Source organism: Microcebus murinus, chromosome 1, assembly GCF_040939455.1.
Source record: "Microcebus murinus isolate Inina chromosome 1, M.murinus_Inina_mat1.0, whole genome shotgun sequence".
In the NCBI taxonomy this organism is placed as follows: domain Eukaryota; kingdom Metazoa; phylum Chordata; class Mammalia; order Primates; family Cheirogaleidae; genus Microcebus; species Microcebus murinus.
In genome coordinates, this window is record NC_134104.1 from 128,543,647 (window position 1) to 128,563,595 (window position 19,949).

Here is a 19,949-nt window from a genome sequence, read left to right on the forward strand (position 1 = left end):
TTATTTTATTTTTAAATCAACCCTTCCTTCTAGCATCAACATTTGTATTGGTAAGTATAGTTAGTTGAAGCTGAAGTAAGAAACAAATCCAGAAATCTCAGTGGTTCAACATAATAAAGATTCATTTTTCACAAGTGTATATTCTGCTGCTGGTTAGTGACTCCAGTGGTTAGCTGATCTCAATGCAGACGCCTCTGTTTCAATCTTATATGAGGTTTTCAGTTTACAGGGGAAGAAACATCTGAAAGGTAGTACCTTTAGCCAGAATTAATCATATGGTCATGCTGAAAGGGAGCTGGAAATTGTGAGGAAGCATGTAGGTATTAAATGCATTAATTAATGCAAACTATTACTAATTATTATTTATTAATTAATAGAAAATATTAATTGTCTCTGTCACAACATATGAGTAGTCATTAAGAGTATTGAGTACTATATTAAAATAGTAATTCCATTTTACACAAGTTATTAATGCTCCTTTCAAAAGAAAATATAGGAGTTATTTCTTAGTAGTCATAGCAATTAAGAAAAAAGGCTACATTCAGAGCAATGTATTCATGTTTTATTTGTATGTCAAAAACATTAATCAGAGTTTACTACTGTAAGGGGCATATATTTATATATCTTTCTCTTATGAAATTTTAATATCATTGATACTATAATAATTTATATTTTCAAATACTAATAAGAGAAAGAATAATAATATCATAATTTTAATTGTAATTTTCTCACAAAAATATGTGCAAATTATGAAAATAGAAGCACAGAAAACCATAAAGAAAAGCAAATAACAATCATAATCCTTCCTTTAAGGAATAACTACTATTAACATTTAAATTTACTTCCTTCATGTTTTCACATTCATATTTTCTATTATAGACATAATGTTGTAAATATTATTTGATATCTTTCCCTTTTCTAAATATTTGATGTAGTATGTTCCCATACTATCCAAAATAATTTATAAACATCACTTGGTAGCTCTTCAATCAACTACATGGTAGTGCCATAATTTATATAATCATATTGTGCTTGTTGGACAATAGCGTGTTTGTTGGACATTCAGGTTTCTTTTCAATTTCTAAATTACAAGTTATAGGAAATGAGTATTTTTATACATAAATACTTCTGAGTGTTTTGTATGTATAAAAGTCTAAGGAGTACAATTACTTGATCAAAGCATATAAATATTCAAAAGCTTAGTAAATATTGGAAAATTTATTTTCAGAAATGTACTAATTTGTACTCCTACCATCAGTATATAAACATGCCTATCTTACCAAATTTTATCAGCACTGATACATACAAATATACACATACTTAATATATATTATATATGTATATGTTATAAACCTTCGCTTATTTGAGAGAAGGGAAAATACCACCTTTCTTATTTCATGGAAGAATAATTTGCATAGAATTAAATGAGTAGATTTTTAAGGTTATAGTTTAAATTTTGACAAATGTATACAACAAAATAACTGACACCTCAGTAAAGATAGAGATATTTTCATCACTCCACGAACTTCTCTTGTGCTCATTGTAATTTCCCCCCATAAGCAGACACTATTTTAATTTTATAGTTTTCTTAAATCAATTTTATCAGGGTATAATTTATATAAAATAAAACCACTTTAATTGTGCATGTCAATGAGCTTTAATAAATAGATATGCATGAGTAACTAATATCTCAATCAAGATAAAAAAAACCTTTTTCTTACCTCAGAAATTCCTTCACTTTGTAGTCAATCTCCTCGACTGCTGGCCTTAGACAAAACTAATCTGTTTACTGTTGCTACTGAACAGTTTTGCTGATTCTAGAATTTCATCATATAAGTGGAATAATATACTATTGTACTCTTTTATTTCTTGTTTTTATGCATATTTGTGAAGAGTTAGCCATGTTGTTGTATGTAGCAGTAGTTCATTCTTTTTTATTGCTGAATAGGTTTATAGTTTTCTATTTATTCACTTATTGGTGAACTTTGGATTGTTTCCAGTTTGGAGCTATTATGACTACAGTTGCTATGTGCATTTGTATATACGATTTTACGTGGATATATCGCTCATTTCTGATAGATAATTATCTAGGGATGGGATTAATGTGTCATATAGTAAGTATATGCTTAACTTGAACATTGCTACAAAACGGATTTTGAAAGTGCTTACACATTCCTACTGGCATGTGACTTTTACTCACTCTACTTCTTTGCCAACATGGGACGTTGTCAATCTTTTAGAAAAATTTTAGCCATTCTTGTGGGTGTATGGTGATATCTTATCATTGTTTAAATTTGTATGTTCCTGATGACTAATCATGTTGAGCATCTTTCCATATGCATATTAGTTATTTGTATATTTTATTTTGTGAAGTGTTTGTTCACATATTTTGTCCATCTTTTTTTTAATTAGATTGTTGTCTCTTTATTATTGAGTCATGAATTTTCTTTTTTTTACTGAATATTGTATCAGACATATATATGTATTGTCAATTTTTTTCCAGCCAATGGCTTTCCTTTTGCTTGTCATATTGATGTCTTTCAGAAAGCAGTTTCTTTTTTATTTTGATTAAGTTTAATTTACAATTTTTTTCTTAACAGTTGGTGATTTTTGTAAGCTATTTAGGAATTATTAAGAAATCTTTTTTTTTACCCCAAGTTAATAATAATTTTCTTCCTGTTCCTTTCTGGAAATTTTGTAGATTTAGCTTTTATATAGATCTATGGTCTATTTTGTATGAATTTTTGTGTATGATGTGAGATAAGGGTCAAGACTCTTTTTTCCCCACCAGATTTTATTAAAAGTCAATTAACTTTATGTAAATGGATTTATTTCAGTAGTCTAATCTATCCTAGCACCAACACATGCAGAATTGATTATTGAAACCTCGTACCGTTGGAAAGGGTCCTGGGTATTGGGCTATGCCCATATGGTAGCTTTCTTTTAAAAGGTTTTGAATGGCTAAAATTTAAAAGCCCTTGAATTACTAATGTGTGGAACTCCCCAAGACTTAAGGAACCGCATTTTGAAGAAAAACAATTTAGCTTAAGGTTCTCAAAGTTTACATGTAGGATAAAAAATTTACACTTAGGATACAAAAGAGAGACTGTCTGGTCTCTTTATTCACCTAGTGAAAAGCTATGGTGATTCACTTTTGCTGGAGGCCTATATTTAAAAATGTGAAAAAAATCTCAATTACCCCATGGTCCAGCATTTTTCAAACTGATGTTTGCATAGCTTAGCGAAGTATTTATCATGAGGCATCCTCCACTACTGAAATATTTTTTGACTTTACTATCACCTATCATATTTATATTACTAGTTTATATAATCTATTTCAAAGCAAATAATTTAAACAATGTAAGCATTAAAAATATTTTAATCACTACTGAAATAGGAAAATACTTCTTACATTATGTATTTTAATAATAGAGAATTATTAAAATAAACTAATGTCATCTTGATAAAATCTAAACTCATTCCCCAAACAACTCATGGTATCATACTCTGAGAAACACTGCAAGGGGGTCTAGATAACTATGATGTATGTCTTTAAGGGAAATTACCACAAAAAATTAAGCAATATTGAATCTAGTCAGTAAGTTTCATTTGCAGTGTCAAAGATACTGAATATTTATAGCATGATTTATGTGTTTTCAGTGTTCAAGACTAAGACTTAAGTCTCCTGATTCCAAGTCCAGTGGTTTTTAAATTATAACAGTGTTTAGGGGCCTTTTTTCCCTATTTACTTTTTAAGTATGTGTGTACTCAAATTGTTATAACATTGTTTTTATGAGAATGGAGCCATTATCCATATTAGTATAATGATGTGGAAAAAGCCCATTTGGTAATCCAAGCTATGCTTTTGATTTTATGAATTTATAATCCACAGAAGGCAGCTTTGTTTTTTTTAAAGTTATGTTTCAGGAAGCAATCAAACAAAACTTGAAATTTTGTAGATCAGAAAATATACTTTCAATTAAATTATTAAATTATTAAAGTATTTAATTATAGATTAATTATTAGCTTTTATTTATCTGGGTTTATAATAGAATTTTTAGTTTTTCACAAATGCAATCAATATGATTAAGTACTATTTATCCTCTGAATATAATATTAATAATGTACATTTATATAAGCCATTCAAAGTTGTTTTTTAGGACCTAATTAAAAAATATAAAACAGAATAGGGCATAGTGGTGATGTTAGCTCCTCTCTCCAAAATTCTTCCACATGTGCTAAAATAAGCATTTAACAGCAATTAAAGTTGCTAGATGTTTCTGTTTTGTTGCCTTTGGCAAAGAAGAATGAGTAAGCTTACGAAATGCTATCTAGGGAAGTGTTTCACTGTTGAAATTTGAACTTATAATAAAGGAGCTACAGTGTGGGCTTACTGAGAAATAAAAATACTCTTCATTTACAACATTCAAATGAACCCACATTTCTACACCATACTCTATAAAAGCAAATAAATAGCACATTGACCCCAAAGCACCTGCTGCTTGATCAAACAGCACTTCACTCCATTCATTCATTTATTCACTCACTCATTCCTCATTGAAGCAATCACATCTCTGTGGTACCTGAATCATTTTGTGAATTGTTTTCATTTTGAATCATTTTGGGCATGAAGCAAAGGTATGATATTGATCCTTATATACTTTTAATGAAAAGAATAAGCCATTGCAGATTCACCCCTTTCAAATATATCTTAGCATTTCCAACGACTTGTATAGTTTGTTTCTTCAGATCTACTCTCCCACCTACCAAAAAATATTTCACTGCCACATAATATTCTCAGCTAAAAGAAAGGAATGACAAGTGAAAGGGTTAACTACAAATAATATTCTTTAAAAAACTAATCATTTTTTATTTTGGAAAACAATCTTTCCATAATCTCTGCCTTGTGATGTGAAAGTGTTGACTTTTTGGTTAAAAGAAAATCCACAAATGTAAAATTAAAAAATTCTAATAATTTCATTATTTCAGAAACATCATTATTTAAAATTTTTCATTTTCTCCTTTTGATTAAAACTCAAATATGACTGGTTTTTCCTTAATATTATAAAGAGAAATTTTTATGTGTGTCTTTCTTGGAAAGAATAAAATAAGACAGCATATAGAATCAGGTAATTGTGTAATAAAATGATCAATTAGTGTGCATGTAGAAGTACTGAGCTTTTAACTTTTTCTTATTACGATCTATGTGCATAATAGGATTTATTGACCTTTCCATCTGTTTTCTCTCACATCAGCACTTTAAAATAAAAGTATTTCCTAAAGAAACCCAGATTTTTTTCTTTTATAATTTTTCTTATGGCTTAAAATATTAATATCATCAAAGTGTTGTACCTTCTGAAGTCCTGTGATACCTACCATGCCATAGTTGGGTCTTCATATTTCATGGGGCAGAAAATTCCAAGTCTTCTAAACCCTATCATCTCAATAACTATTTATCACCCTTAATATATATTCTACATGTATTAGGCAAGAAATATGTATTGTGCTCAGTATTTAGCTAAATAGTAGGGGACACAAAGAATAAGACTTATAGAAAGTCAAGACTAAACCACAAGTTATACATTAACTCCAGATAGTTTTATAAACTGATGTTACTTACAGGTGTTCTGCATTTCATTAGATATTGTTAAATTCTCTACTTCAACTTTTAGTCTTTAGTTCTGCTAACCTTAAGGCAACTCAAATGCATATACCAGAGAGAATAGTCTGAAGTAGCAGCCATAACTTTGAAATTTTTAAAAAATCTCATTATTGAAAAGGAAATCTATTACTGCACTTTAATATGAAAATGAAGATACTGGAAGATGTGCCTTGTTTATACTGTGGCTTTAGAAATAACTTCACCACGTACCATGAATCATCAGAGGCACATATATGCCAGTTTGAGAACCTTTGAAGGTAGTCTACAAAAGATGAACTGCCATGAATATTTTATCAGAAGGGTTCAACTCAAAAGAAAAAAAGGAAATTAACCTTCCATAGCCACATTAGAGATTGAGCATCAAGAAGTACGCCATGTTAATAGTTTGAAAAATATTGATTCAGGAAGGAGCAGAACTACAAAGGCAAAGTCACAAGGGTATTCTGCTAAGATGATTTTGATTTAATTGCCCTCTCTTGAACTGACTATTTGACTTTAGAAAAGTTACAGCTTTTCTTTAGTGTGTCATCACTCATCTGCTAGAATCATTGCACAGCCTCTATTGTCTTCTCTAGTTTTGCCATCCTGTGATTCTAAAATGTACCCAATTTCTTGTCATTTTACTGCATTCCACTTTGAATTAATAAGCACAGTAGAGTGGCAATGGTCACAAAGTGCCAAACTCATCACCAGAAATAGTTTTAGCAGTGTAATTTTAAAACATATTTTGATTGCCTGCTATTTTCAGGCTGCGGCAAAAAGAAGAAACTAGCATTTATTGAGTTACTACGATGTACCAGGCATTGCATATTCAGTGATAAAAAAGAAATGAACCAACACTGTTTTTCACAATCTATTTAGGAGCAAAGTTTTTAGAGTGTAATTATGTAAGAAACATTTTAAAATGGCAGTAACAAAGGAAAAAATGAATCTTTAATATTTAAATTACTTCAAATTAAAATGATGGCCAAAGTGGAAAAAATGTTACCAGTAGAAGTCTTCTAGAAAGGGTAAAATTTAATCTAAATCTGGGAGAAGATGGTAGCTAAGTAAGAGAAAAAAGCAAGGCAAAGAAGGGGCTGAGATGGAGAAGTAACAAAAATGCAGTTCAAGTGGGTCTGCAGTTCAAAGATTTTGAACAAAGTACTAGAATGAAGAAGTTGGCAACATGGAGGTCCTAAATAAGTTCCTTTAATCAATCCACACTGCCTATATAACCCACCATGTGAGAGAATGTAAGTCTATACTGAAAATCTACACAAAGAGCACAGGTTCAGGATAGGTACCATGGAAGAGATAGGAAGCATCTACAAGCGAATCTCTGCCCCTAAGGCAGTGCTGATGTAGTAGGAGACCAAAGGTGTGTGGCACTGAAAGATAATGCAAGTACATTTTATAGAAAGAAGTCAAGACACCAATAGAAGACATATCTTGATATTGCATGAGACATTATCAAATAGAGAATTTGGATAGTGCTACTATAATTTGGAAAAGAAAGACATCATTGAATTATGATTTAATAAAAAATAATTGAATAGCATGATATGTGACGACCAGGAATGTATATTTTTTCAACATCTTCATCAACACAGAACTGCTCGACTTCCCTTCCCCTTGATTTCTGTTTTCTGTTAGCTGAGCGATGACGGCATTGCCATTTACATCAGCACTGAGTATCTATTCTCATCTTCTGCTAAAACATTGGGTTTAAATACATACAAAGGAGCAGCAGGAGACTTGGAAAAGACTGACTCTCTATGTATATTTTTTACTTGTGTGAAAGTCTAAAAACAGAAATCTAGGGAAGAGAAGGAGAGTGTAAGAGTCTCTCTTTTCATCTTTAATGCACTGGGCAAGGCTCTGAATTGTCTTTATCTGTATGTGAGCAAAGGGACACAGCTTTCCTTTCAAGTTCTCGGGGTCAGCAAGAATTGTTGCTGGGGCTCAATTTTCATTGTAAAAAAATAGCTTTCAATCTTATTTTGAAACTTTCTACCTGAACATGAATCATATTACATTAAAGCCAAAGGGACCTTAGAAATCTGAAGCTATTCTTCCTTCTTTCTCCCTCCATGTGAATCCCAGAAATATTAAGTGATTTGTTCAAGGTCTCAAAATTAGTTGAGAATATGCTTGGCGTGGAACTTGAGTTTTTATGTCCGGTATTTTGCTGTTTCAAAAAAACCAAGTGACAGTTTCCTCTTGGAACTTAGTACCAGGAAAGATTTTGATCTCATCTAAATGACTGTGATGATAATTTTCACCAGGCCATTTTTTGGACTCTATTTAAGTGAGGGCTTAATTTAATGGTCAGATGAGTAAACCATGTTACTTGTATAATAAATTGCTCCTGTATTTACGCATTTTCTGATTTTTCTTGTTCTTTTTTCCCCAATGTATTTTGGACTTTACTTGAAAATAATATATGCTCATTATGGAAAATTTTACACTATAAAGAAGTGAAAAAATTCTTATAACCCCCTCATTTATATTACTTTATTTCTATATCTAAGTTTTAATTTGAAGCTGCCTTGAAATAGTTTAAATAGTAAAAAGTAACTTTACAAATATCCAACTGTGTATTAATATACATAGTTTATTTAACTTAGACCTCAAAAAAATGGGGGCCTCTTTTTAAAAAAAACGTATGTCACGGGGAGATAGAAACACCAGCACAAGACAGGGTATGGGAGCTTGGAATTATAGTGAATAGTTATAGATTTAAGAAAGATTCTATTGCCTAAAAATTCTGTGATTTAAACAATATACAGGCCTGGCATGGTGGCTCACACCTGTAATTCTAGCACTCTGGGAGGCCTAGCAGGAGGATTGCTCAAGGTCAGGAGTTCGAAACCAGCCTGAGCAAGAGCGAGACCCCGTCTCTACTAAAAATACAAAGAAATTAATTGGACAGCTAAAATATATAGAGAGAAAATTAGCTGGGCATGGTGGCGCATGCCTGTAGTCCCAGCTACTAGGGAGGCTGAGGCAGAAGGATCGCTTGAGCCCAAGAGTTAGAGGTTGCTGTGAGCTATGCTGATGCCACGGCACTCTAGCCCAGGCAAGAGAGTGAGACTCTGACTCAAAAAATAAATAAATAAATAAAGGACATACATTAATAAAAAGTACCTGTGTGTTCAATAATTTGAATGAGGAACTTTGGATCATATACCAACTCTTTCCCTCATTTTTTTGTGTGCAAAGGATCAATCCAGAAATCTGAAGAAAGCTCTCAGAATATTCTTTTAAGTTTAAATTTGAGTGATTTATAAATCAATGAATACAATTGACACATGCTCACACAAACACACACCTACATTCAGGTTATCAATCAACCATGGAAAAAAGAGATTGGATAGCAAAGGGAATTGTAATAAAAGGGCCATGAAGTCAATGTTGACATTTGCTCCAAAGAAAGACATGCTATAGAATAATTTCATTCAACCATTCATTCATTTATCACTTAATAAACATTGTTTAATATATCCCATGTGCTAGATAATCTTAAAGGGTTAGATAAGATAATAAACCATAAGAAGCTCAGGGTGTGGTACAAGAGACGGAGATAAACTAATAAATGTAAAACAATATGTTGGTAAAATGATTGAGGTAATAATTATGACAACTAACATGTATTTTTTTCAACAAATATTTATGTGCCTGCAATGTGTCAGGGATTATGCTAGCCATTGGAGATTTAATGGTGAACAAACAGTTGATACTGTAACTAATCGCTTTCTCTATGTTTTCTCTTTTATCACTCACAGCTGCCCTGTGAGATGTATATTATTATAATCCCCATGCAACTCAGAAAAGTAACTTGCCTAAAACTGCACAGATAGAACTAGGTCAGATGATATACAACGGCTATTATAAAAGCAAATGCCTCTATTTTGAGGGGCATCCAAATTAGGCTGGAGTGGAAAGTGGGTATGTGTATGTTAGTCATGCAAAGGAGGTTTGGGAAGCACTTTCCATGAAGTGAGGCTAGTGTGATCAAAGTCATAGTCTCTAGTGAAAAACTACATTTTGGGAACTTCTAGGAATTTTGTTTTCCCTGAGCATAAGTTTTGAGGATGGTGAACAATGAATGAGTCGTGGGAGATGAGATAGGCTCAGAATCCCAGAGGCAACATGAGGCGTGGCATGATCATATTTGCCTTTTATTAAGGTCATGCTAGCTGCAGTGTAGAGAACAGCTTTCAGGCACATGAAACTTTAGGTTATCAAACCGTTTGGGAGGCATTGAGGAGGTTCACACAAGATACGATAAAGACCTAAACTAGGGCAGCAATTGGATGAATAAGTTAGGGTCTATTCAGGAGCTATAAAAAAAACAAGGGCTTAAAGATTCAATGGCTATTCAGAATTAAGATATGAGAAGGGTTACCTGGAGTCTCACATAGAGGACGTAAAAGAAGTTGACATGAGAGGAAATAGTCAAGGAGTATTATCAAGACCACAGTTGGGTAGTATCAGTCAGAAGCCTAGGAGAGAGGCCTGAGCTTCAGGTAACGATTTAGAAAGTGGTCCTGTGGAGAGAATATTTAAAATACAACAGTAACTGAGATGCAGAAGTTTAGTGTTCCAGTTTATGGAAACTTGAGTAACACTAGAATATAAAAAGTGGCTAAGGGAAGAGGATTTTTTAAAGAAAACTGAATGTTCAATAGCAAAGGATCTTTCTGATTGAAACAAGAAAGTCTGCTGTCTTAGAAATGTATGGAGTAGAAAGTTGTAAAAGGAATTAATTGACAGAGTCAAATGCAGCAAAAAAGTAATTCAGAAATATATGGATTGAAAATGTGCATTATTTTAGACAATTAAGTCATTAGTGACTTCAATAAGAGACATTCCTGGTAGAATGGTTAAAGAAGAAACCAGGTTATAGAGGGTTGATGAGGGGATGGAAGGTAAGAAAGTGGCCAAGGTAATCATCTACTGATTTTCAGGAAATTTGCATGTAAAGTCAATGTGAAAGATCAGGTAGATCAAGGAAAGGTCTATCTCAGGATTACAGTGGCTGGGATATTTTATAAGAAGAGGAAAAGAACTAGTGGAGAGAAAGAGAGAGAAATAAAGACATAGAAAAGAAAAGCATGACAAATGGAACGTGATTCTGGAAGTAGACTATGAAAAAGTACAGGTGGCTGTGTGATCCTTTTACAGAGGACACCTACTTTTCTGGGAGAAAAGGAAAGAACTAGTATGGATATAGTTATAAACCCTCTGGCAGATGAGAGAACAGGAAATTGAGAGTATTCACCATTCAAGTCTGATAAGGTTGGGGTTTCAATGTGTGTGTAAGAAGCCTGAGTGGAGTGTTGATACTGGATAGATACCAAGGGACATAATGATAAATTTTCTATGACAGGTTTTCTTCAAAGCAAGAGAAAGATAGTGACATTTAATAAATAAATGAACCAATATTAGCTCCACTTTTCACCTTCCACTTTTTAGAGTAAAAAGGCTCAGATTCATGGAAGGGCAGTAGGATATGGAATGAATTCTTGGTCATATGACTTAACTACTGTGAAAAACTATCAAAAGTTGAGGATACTACTGGATGAATCCATGTACCTTTAAGAATCTATAAGCCAACTATTGCCCCAGGTCCATTATAACGACCTAAATTCTGAAGGTGAGGGGTCTATATAGGATAACCTAAAATAATAGTACCCTGCATTTATTGAGCTCTTACTGTAATTCAGTAACTATTCTATGTGTTTTAGATTATTAACTGATTTGATTATCATAAAAATCCCAGTTGGTGAATTATTATTTTTATTATTATATAATTATTTTATCTATAAAGATGGGGGTTGTCAGAGTACCTTTCAAGTGCTCTCTCTCTCTCATAGGTAAGAGCACATGAGTAATTCTGGTCAATGAGTTTTAGAAAGAAAGTGGTATGTGTAATTCCTGGGCTGAAACACAGAATATCAGATGTGTTACCTCTCAGGTGACTTTTCTGTTCAATGATAATGACAGAGGCCTTAGTTTCTGGATGTGCAGCTGTAAGATGGATGAGTGACTGTCAGCCTGGATGCCTGAGTAACTATAGAGAAGAGCCCTCTCCTCTGCTCTATAAGCAATAATTACAATTTGGTGGTTAATTTACTTAAATATGAGGTGCGGTATTAATTACTACTGCAATATACTATAACCTATCCTGACTAACAAGTGAGCAAAATGAGAGATATAGCACTAGATTGCAGAGCTAGTATTTCTTCACTTTCCTCTGTAATGGTGAGATGGGCACAGTTGTGGCTCTTAGGAATCTGCTACCCAAATAATAGCTCCAGGTCTATTGTAGTAGTATAAATCCATAAGATTTTCTCCTATGTTCAGAATAAACACTTCTAACTGTTCTTCAACTCTCTCTTGATGAGTCTGGGAGTGGTATAAAAACTTACTGTCAATTCAGGAAGCCAAGGAGCTGCCATCAAGTTTTCAGAATTGAAATGCAACATAAAACCTGTTTGTCATCCATATTATGGGCCTTTGTTTATGTCACTCCTTATGTATAACTGTCTTTGAAATATGTAGCGTAAGTTCTGCTGTAGGTTTGTTGATCCTAAATTAATTCTTAAACTGTTAGATCTTGCCTGCTTCCTTTACAAATCCTGGGTAATTAAGTCAATCATTTAGACATTCTTTTTGTAGCTACATGTGGTCATACAACACTGTGCTAGCTAGTAAGACAGAGTGAAAACCTTCTGAGGTGAAAGGGAGTTTGCCCAAAAAATTTTTAGCTTTTCCTAATAAAAAAGAGCCAGATTCAGTTGGCACTACTTATTCCCTCCTTCTGATAGTCGGACCAAGAAGTGGATGTAGCTTCAGCAGCCAACTTGCAACCACGAGGAAAAGGTCAAGATAATCTCAAATAATGGATGATATTGTTGAGCTTTTGAACTTATTATCCACCTCAGCAGCAGTTATTTTGAAGAATAATCACCCTGTTTGTTTAAGCCACTCTTATTCACTCTAAGTTACATGTTCTGTTATTAGCAAACGGAATTCTATTAATAGTTAATATAAGACACTTTTCTTATACTGTGTTTGTAGCTATTCAGGCACATACCTGTACAAATAGGGATTGTTTTTCTTTCTTTTCTTTCTTTCTTTCTTTCTTTCTTTCTTTCTTTCTTTCTTTCTTTCTTTCTTTCTTTCTTTCTTTCTTTCTTTCTTTCTTTCTTAGACAGAGTCTCATTCTGTTACCCTTGCTAGAGTGCAGTGGCATCATCACAGCTCACTGCAAACTCAAACTCCTGGGTTCAGGTGATCCTCCTGCCTTAGCCTCCTGAGTAAGCTGGGAGTGCAGGCATGTGCCACCATGCCCAGTTAATTTTTTCTTTTTCGTTTTTTTTTTTTTTCTTTTTTTTTTTTTCAGTAGAGACAAGGTCCTTCTCTTGCTTAGGCTGGTCTCGAACTCCTGAGCTCAAACAATCCTCCCTCCTCAGTCTCCCAGAATGCTAGGATTACAGGCATGAGTCACCACACCCAGCCAGGGGAATGGTCTTTGATAGAGACACATGTGAGTAAGTATAGAAAAACACAAAAAAGGGAGTACTTAAATAGGATTTGGGAATTCCAAGAAAGGTTGGAAGTGACATTACAGGTAATCCTTGGGACATAAGCTCAACTGATGAGAAAAATTAGCAAGTATAAAATGACTATTTGAAATAGAGGTAACAGCATAATATACAGGATGGAGGTCTGAAAAAAGATATCACATTCTGGGAGCTCTATGTAATTCAGCAGGTATCAAACATAAGATGATGCAGAAGTTAAACCTCTCTGTGCATGATGGAGGTGGCTGGAGGGCTATATAGGGGCCAATTCTTGCATAGCTTTAACAGACAGGTTAAAGTTTTGTTTTGTCCTCAAAGATACAGGGATTTTAAGGAAGAAGTTACATGATTCATTTATATTATAGAAAAACATCATGTTGGCTGCAGTGTAAAGGATGAATTAAAAAAGAATGGTTTTGTGGCAGGAAGACAAGGTAGGGGAAATTCTCAAAGTGATATATGAGGAGTGTATCAACTAAGAGGGTAACAACAGAAAATTGAGAAAGAACAGATTCTACAGATTTTAAGAAGCTAAGGGTAACAGAAGTTAACGATAGTTTATTTATTTGAGTGTAATGAGAGGACAATGTAGATTGGCCTCCAGATCACACTTTTAGCTGTGGTGAATCCACTGTTGAAAACTAGGAGAAAAGAGGACAAGGATATACTGGAGTAAAGGTAGCAAAGATATATGTGAGGTGGTTTTTGTTTTGAGTTTTTTTTTTTTTCTATTCAAGATTTATTTATTTTCAAGTATAGAATCTAGTAAATGGGCTCATGGTTCTCTATTCTCAGGAAACCTTCCTGATATGCAAAAGTCAATTTGGGTCTTTGAGAAGCAGACACAGGCAGGGGTAGATGTTGAAGAAAGAGCGTGTGGAGAATAAAGAGGTGTGGGGTTGGGAGTGGGCAGGAGTCTTGTCTGTTACACAGGGCTGACACCTGTGGAGAAAGGGGAGGAAGGAACAGTGGGTAGAAAGAGTGCTGCACTACTGAGAAAGTCCTTGCCAAGATAAGGAGGAAGATTACCTAAGAGAAGAGTCCCACACTGGATAGAAATGAACGAGCTTAAACATTGGCAACATGGCTGGCACGGACAGTGTGGTAGATTCGAAGGTGTGGCAGCTGAAGACCGTCACCAGCAACACTCTTCCCAGAAGCCTCTTTTGAAATAAGATCTGAATGGCTTACATCCATGGCTACAAAATGCCAGTTCTCAAATATTCCAGAGCTCCTTTTCTTCAAGGGCCATAGCTGGATTGTATTTTACCACCTCTTTAAAATTAGGATGCCCGGGTTGGGCGTGGTGGCTCACGCCTGTAATCCCAGCACTCTGGGAGGCGGAAGCGGGCGGATTGCTACAGGTCAGGAGTTCGAAACCAGCCTGAGCAAGAGCGAGACCCCGTCTCTACTATAAATAGAAACAAATTAATTGGTCAACTAATATAGATCTAAAAAATTAGCCAGGCATGGTGGCACATGCCTGTAGTCCCAGCTACTCGGGAGGCTGAGGCAAGAGGATTGCTTGAGCCCAGGAGTTTGAGGTTGCTGTGAGCTAGGCTGATGCCACGGCACTCACTCTAGCCTGGGCAACAAAGCAAGACTCTGTCTCAAAAATAAATAAATAAAATAAATAAAATAAAATAAAATAAGGATGCCCATGTGACTTATTTTGTTTGTTCAGTTGTGAGTGGAAGTTCTAAAAAACAGTATATGCCTTGCCAAATTACTTTATTTCCATCAAGGAAAACATATTTTGAGCAGAACTTCCATCAATCTCGGCCCCGATAACAAGCAGAGCCCCTTGCCAACTCATGCTGGACATGTAGAGTGAGCAAGAAATAGTGCTGTTGTAATACACCTTTGAGATATTATATTTTTATTGAAGCATAACCTAGATTATCCTGACTGAAACCATAGCTTTAGAGGTTGTGCTAGAGTATTGTAGTTTCTACACATTTTGAGAACTAGGAGGCAGTGACTATTTGGGAATAGGAAGCAGTGACCATGACACTGGAATCCATCTTATTGGACATTAGAGAAGGACAATTCAAAAGGATTAGTCAAAGAAAACCAAAACCAAAACCAAACAACAAAAAAAAAAAACCAAAACTAGCTTTATTTTTCTTCTGAGCTTCTAGGGACATTTATATTTAGAAGGAAAGGCTTGTAAGCCATAGGTTGTAACAAACTATTAGTACATAAATGTGTTCAATAGGACCACACACTGTAACAGTAATACACAACTTTGTATTAGATGTGTTAGAATACAAAAAATAGAACAATGTTTATTACAATCCCTTCCATCATATGCTGCAGGTTTCAAAGGCTTTTCACAAATATTTTTTTCTACTCTGTGAAGTAGAGAAAGTATTATTCTAGTTTCACAGGTAAGAAAATGGAAACTCACAAAGATTAAATGACAAAAGGGATAAATGGTAAAGATGAAACTAGAATTCAACACATATGAGTGCATTTTTTTATATCAGCCTGTAAATGAAAATATTTCCTTCTCTTGAGGGCTAAAATTCTTGTTGCCAGAAAAAGTTTAAGAATATTTTCAAGGCCTACAGTCAAATACATGCACATCAATCAGACATCTAGATGTTCTGTGTTGAGGTATTGGATGAATGTTATAATTAGAAAACAGAAATAAGGAAGACCTAAAACTATACAACAGATATAGAGAGTCCTGAATCCCTTTCCAGTCCCATCAAGACTGAACATACAGCATCAAGTGCTGTAGAGATAATCAACATTAAACAAAATAATTGCTTTATCCATGGTTTACGGTTCTTAAGTCATTTTAATGTATGTTTTCTCTCTTGTGCATTACATTTTACCTATAAGGAACTATAGACTTGAACCCAGGTCTAGTACCAACAAATCCCTAATGTTTATGGAGGTATAGAAAACAGGTGCAAATAGATTTTTAATCAAATTAAAGAATGCTATTATAAGGCAACCTCCTTTGGAACCCTAAATTAATCAACAAACTGATGTGAAGATTTAAAAATATGGCCCCAAATTATTTGATACTTCTTCCATTTAGAGGTTGGACTTTTTTTCCTTTCTGATTAAACTGGGTAATGTGTTTGGTTTTGGTTTTGCCTTAAGAAACTGGCAGCTCCTATTCCTCTATCTTTGAGCATGAACTGTTGAAAACACCATGCTGTGAGGATGCCCAAGTAGTCCATGGAGAGAGCCACATGAAGAACTGAAACCCCAAGACCCCAACAATGGCTGAGCTCCCAGCTGACAGGCAGCAGCAAATTGCTATTACTTGGAGTGAGCCATCTTGGGAAGTGTATCTTCTAGTTCCAGGTTAAGGTGACTCAGCAATAAGCTGCTTCAGTGATCCCTGCACAAATCTGTGAGCAAAATATAGTACTGTTGGTTTAATTCAATGGGTTTTGGGGTGGTTTATGATAAGCAAATCAGCGAAATTTGCTTGGGTTGGTTTTACCCAAAGAGGATATCTATAGTACTTTATAATAGAGTGCTGTGGTCTAGGTATAGGGATTTTGTGCCTCTCCTTACATTTTAGAGTTAAAAAAACATGATCTCCTCTGTGAACATTTAATTCTGTTTCATGTGGGCATTAGGTTTATTACATTGTGTGGTTGTGGTTATTCTTCTAGTGTGCCTTGTTTGATCCACAGAGAAAGGTCTATGTAGAGAGGAAGGAGTCTACAATAAATTGAGTTGTTTTTTTTTTTTTGTCAATGGGGGGGGGGGCGGGCAGTGGGAAAATTTCCTTTAGGGGAAGGACATGAGATGTGAGAAAGGCGTTAGTGAAAACCCCTGACTTTCATGATGCCTCTTTTATGGCCTTTGATTTCACAGTGGCAAAACAAGTTTAAAGGAATTTAATAAATTTAAATTCTCACAGAGGTCATGTTCTAATGGTGCAGTTTGGCCTTACTTGAGCCACAAATACTACGGAGAAACATTAGGCTTTTTTATTGGGGCCAATGCTTCAAGAAAGCCTGGAACTCAAGAAAACTGGTGATGGCAGTCTTCATTAAGAAAGACTGCTTGGTGGGGAAAAGATACAAAGGTGGTGAGGCCCACGTACAACAGATCAATAGGATCCAGGGCTTAGTATCTGAATTATAGGGCACGCGGCTTGTCATGCCTTCCACAGTTCCGGACACACAGTAGGTGCTGGAGGGAAGACGGAGAATGATAAATGCCCGGCTCCTTTCGCCACGAGGCTTGCTTTGGGCTGCCATTCATTCTTAAGCCCTTTTGTGGTTTGTTTCTCGCAAGTGACTTCATACACTAGGCAGCACAGATCAGGCCCACGAGGAAACGGCTTTTACACACAGACCTACAGTGCAAATTTTATGAATCCGAATCATGGCTCACAACTAATACATTTCACGCTGAACTTCCAGCCACTTCAAGGGAGGCCGGTTCTCTTCGCTTTTACACCGTCAGCGGCAGCCAGGGTTTTCTGGGACACGACGCGCCACCCAAACAGCAGGGACTCCCTCCTCTTCCTCTCGCCGACTCCGCCCGGGAGGGAGTCCGCGCGGCCGCCCGCGGTTGCTCCCGGCTCGCCGCGTGGGGGACACCGCCCGCGTGCGCTCGGGCGCGGGAAAGCGCGGCTGGCTGGGGCAGAGGACTGAGGGGAGGACGGGCACGGGCCAGCGCCCAGGAGCAGCGTGCCGCTGGGCGAGGGACCCCCCACTCCCACCCCGCGGGCCTCACCTCGGCCACCGCGGCCCGCGCCGCCCACTCGGGAATCCCGCCCCCTCCCGAGCGCGCCCGCCCCGCCGGCCGCGCGCCACGGCCGGATCTTCTCGAATTTCAACACAAAGGGAATCCTCGGCCGCAGGAAGTGCATCACGAGGAAGGGGGCCGGGGGCGGGGACAGGGGGATGCCTCGTCTCCTCCTCTCCACCCCCGCCCTCCAGGAGCCTCGGGCAGCCGTGACGAAACCCGCGGGGTCCCCCGACGCCCCGGGAGCCGGGAGAATTCAAACAAGGAACCCCCCCCCCCCAGACACGGACAAGAGTGGGGGACGGGCGCTCCCGCCTCCCGCCACGCCCGCGTCCCTGGCGGCCGGGATAAGCGCCGCCACGCGCTGCAGCTCGGACACCTGTTTGCTTTCCCCCTCCTTTCCTTCCGGGTGTGCGAGCACCTGGGTTTACGTTTGTTTTTCTATCCCGGGCTCTCAGCTTTCCTTACACACCTCCCTCCGTTCCAGGGTTTTCTGAAAGATCCGGGCCCAGGATGACCCCCCCCCCCCTCCCCACAGGGCTGCGCCGCAGGCTTGGGCGGCTGTTCTCAGCAGAAAGTGGGTAGAGACGATTCCCAGCGGGAGCCTGGGGCAGAAGGGCCGGCAGAGACCACTTTCGTTTTGTAACTCGCCTTCAGTTCCTGGCAGTCCGCCAGGCTTTCTTCTTGGAGGTGTCAGTCTTGGGGGGAGCCTCGCTATTGGGTGGGAGAGAGCAGACAGGCGAGGGGACATGTTTTGAAGCTGTTTTTACAAGGCAATCTTACTGCCTTTACTTACATGGTATTTCGTAAATTAATAAAAATAGCAAACTTTCTAGAAATGCTTTATTCACATTTTACCGGAGGATGGGAAAGCACCCATTGTCCATTTAAAAGGTTATTATTTCTTTAGTTTGAGATGGCTTGGGGAAGCCATTGGCAATTTGGGGAGCAGGACTGAAGCACCCCTCTTTGGAACCCAGGAAGGAAAAGTGGGAAACCCAAGCACTTTGGGCCGGTTCCCGGGGCTGAATGACCGTGGTGACTGGGAGGGGGCCGCACAACTACTCGAGCTGCCCTGCTCTCCTAGCGCGCGCACTCGCTCTGGCAGGTGCACCGGAAGGGGGCCACCTCCCCCTGGGGTTCCTGGCAGCCTCCGCTCCCTTGGACACCACTGGGGGGGCTCCCCCCTCTTAAGTTCTAGGCAGAGGCCGGCTACCTGCCCCGACCTTTCTCCTCCCCTTCTCCAACACCACACCCACGGGACTCCAGTCTCCCCGGGAGTGGGACGCAGCGGGAACAAAGGGGTCTTTGTTCACTGGCTCTTAGGGGGTGGGAGTCGCGCTCTCTCGCATTTCCCGGCGCCCCTTGGAGACCCGGAGGCTCCGCGGCACCGCGCCTCGCCCAGCTCCCAGCGCGGTCCTCCACGACCCCAGAGACAGGTCAGGGCGCGGCGCCCCGGGCCACCGCGGGCTCTTTCCGGGCGGGCGAAGTGGGGGCGAGGAACCCCGGGGCGGCGCCTGGCGGGCACTGTCGCCAGCGGATGGAAGCTGGGGTTGGGGGGGGGGGGTTCGGTGGTTGGCGGAGGAGGAGGGGGCGGGAGAGGGAGCCTGCGCGGGCTGAGGCTGGAGGTGCGGGGCGAGCTCGGGGAGCGCTCTCCGGGCTGCTCCTGCCACGGCAGCGGCTGCTGGAACTCGCTCCTTCTCTCTTTCCACCCTCCCCCTTCCCTCCATCGGCCCCATCACCACGCCAGGCCCCCCTCCCCTGCCGTCATCACGTTCCCCTTCTCCCTTCTTGGCACTTTCCTCTCGAACCATCTTTCTGGACAAACTTTGATGGAGAATCCGACACCACGCTGGAAAAATGCCGGTTATGAAAGGATTACTGGCGCCGCAGAACACCTTCCTCGACACCATCGCTACCCGTTTTGACGGAACACGTAAGTCTTACACTTGGATGAGTATTTTCTGAGAAAGATTTTTCTCATA

The 19,949-nt window shown here is 38.1% G+C and overlaps 1 protein-coding gene across 1 annotated transcript in view; it reads left to right on the forward strand.

Moving 5' to 3' along the window:
• Positions 1-19,614: 19,614 nt before the first annotated feature.
• Positions 19,615-19,949, forward strand: part of KCNH8 (potassium voltage-gated channel subfamily H member 8) — a 361,558-nt gene continuing 361,223 nt past the window's right edge. Inside the window, exon 1 of the mRNA XM_012783282.3 lies at positions 19,615-19,900. Within this exon, the coding sequence (XP_012638736.2) occupies positions 19,825-19,900 (76 nt within the window). The 5' untranslated portion in view covers positions 19,615-19,824. The remainder of the gene's footprint in view (positions 19,901-19,949) is intronic.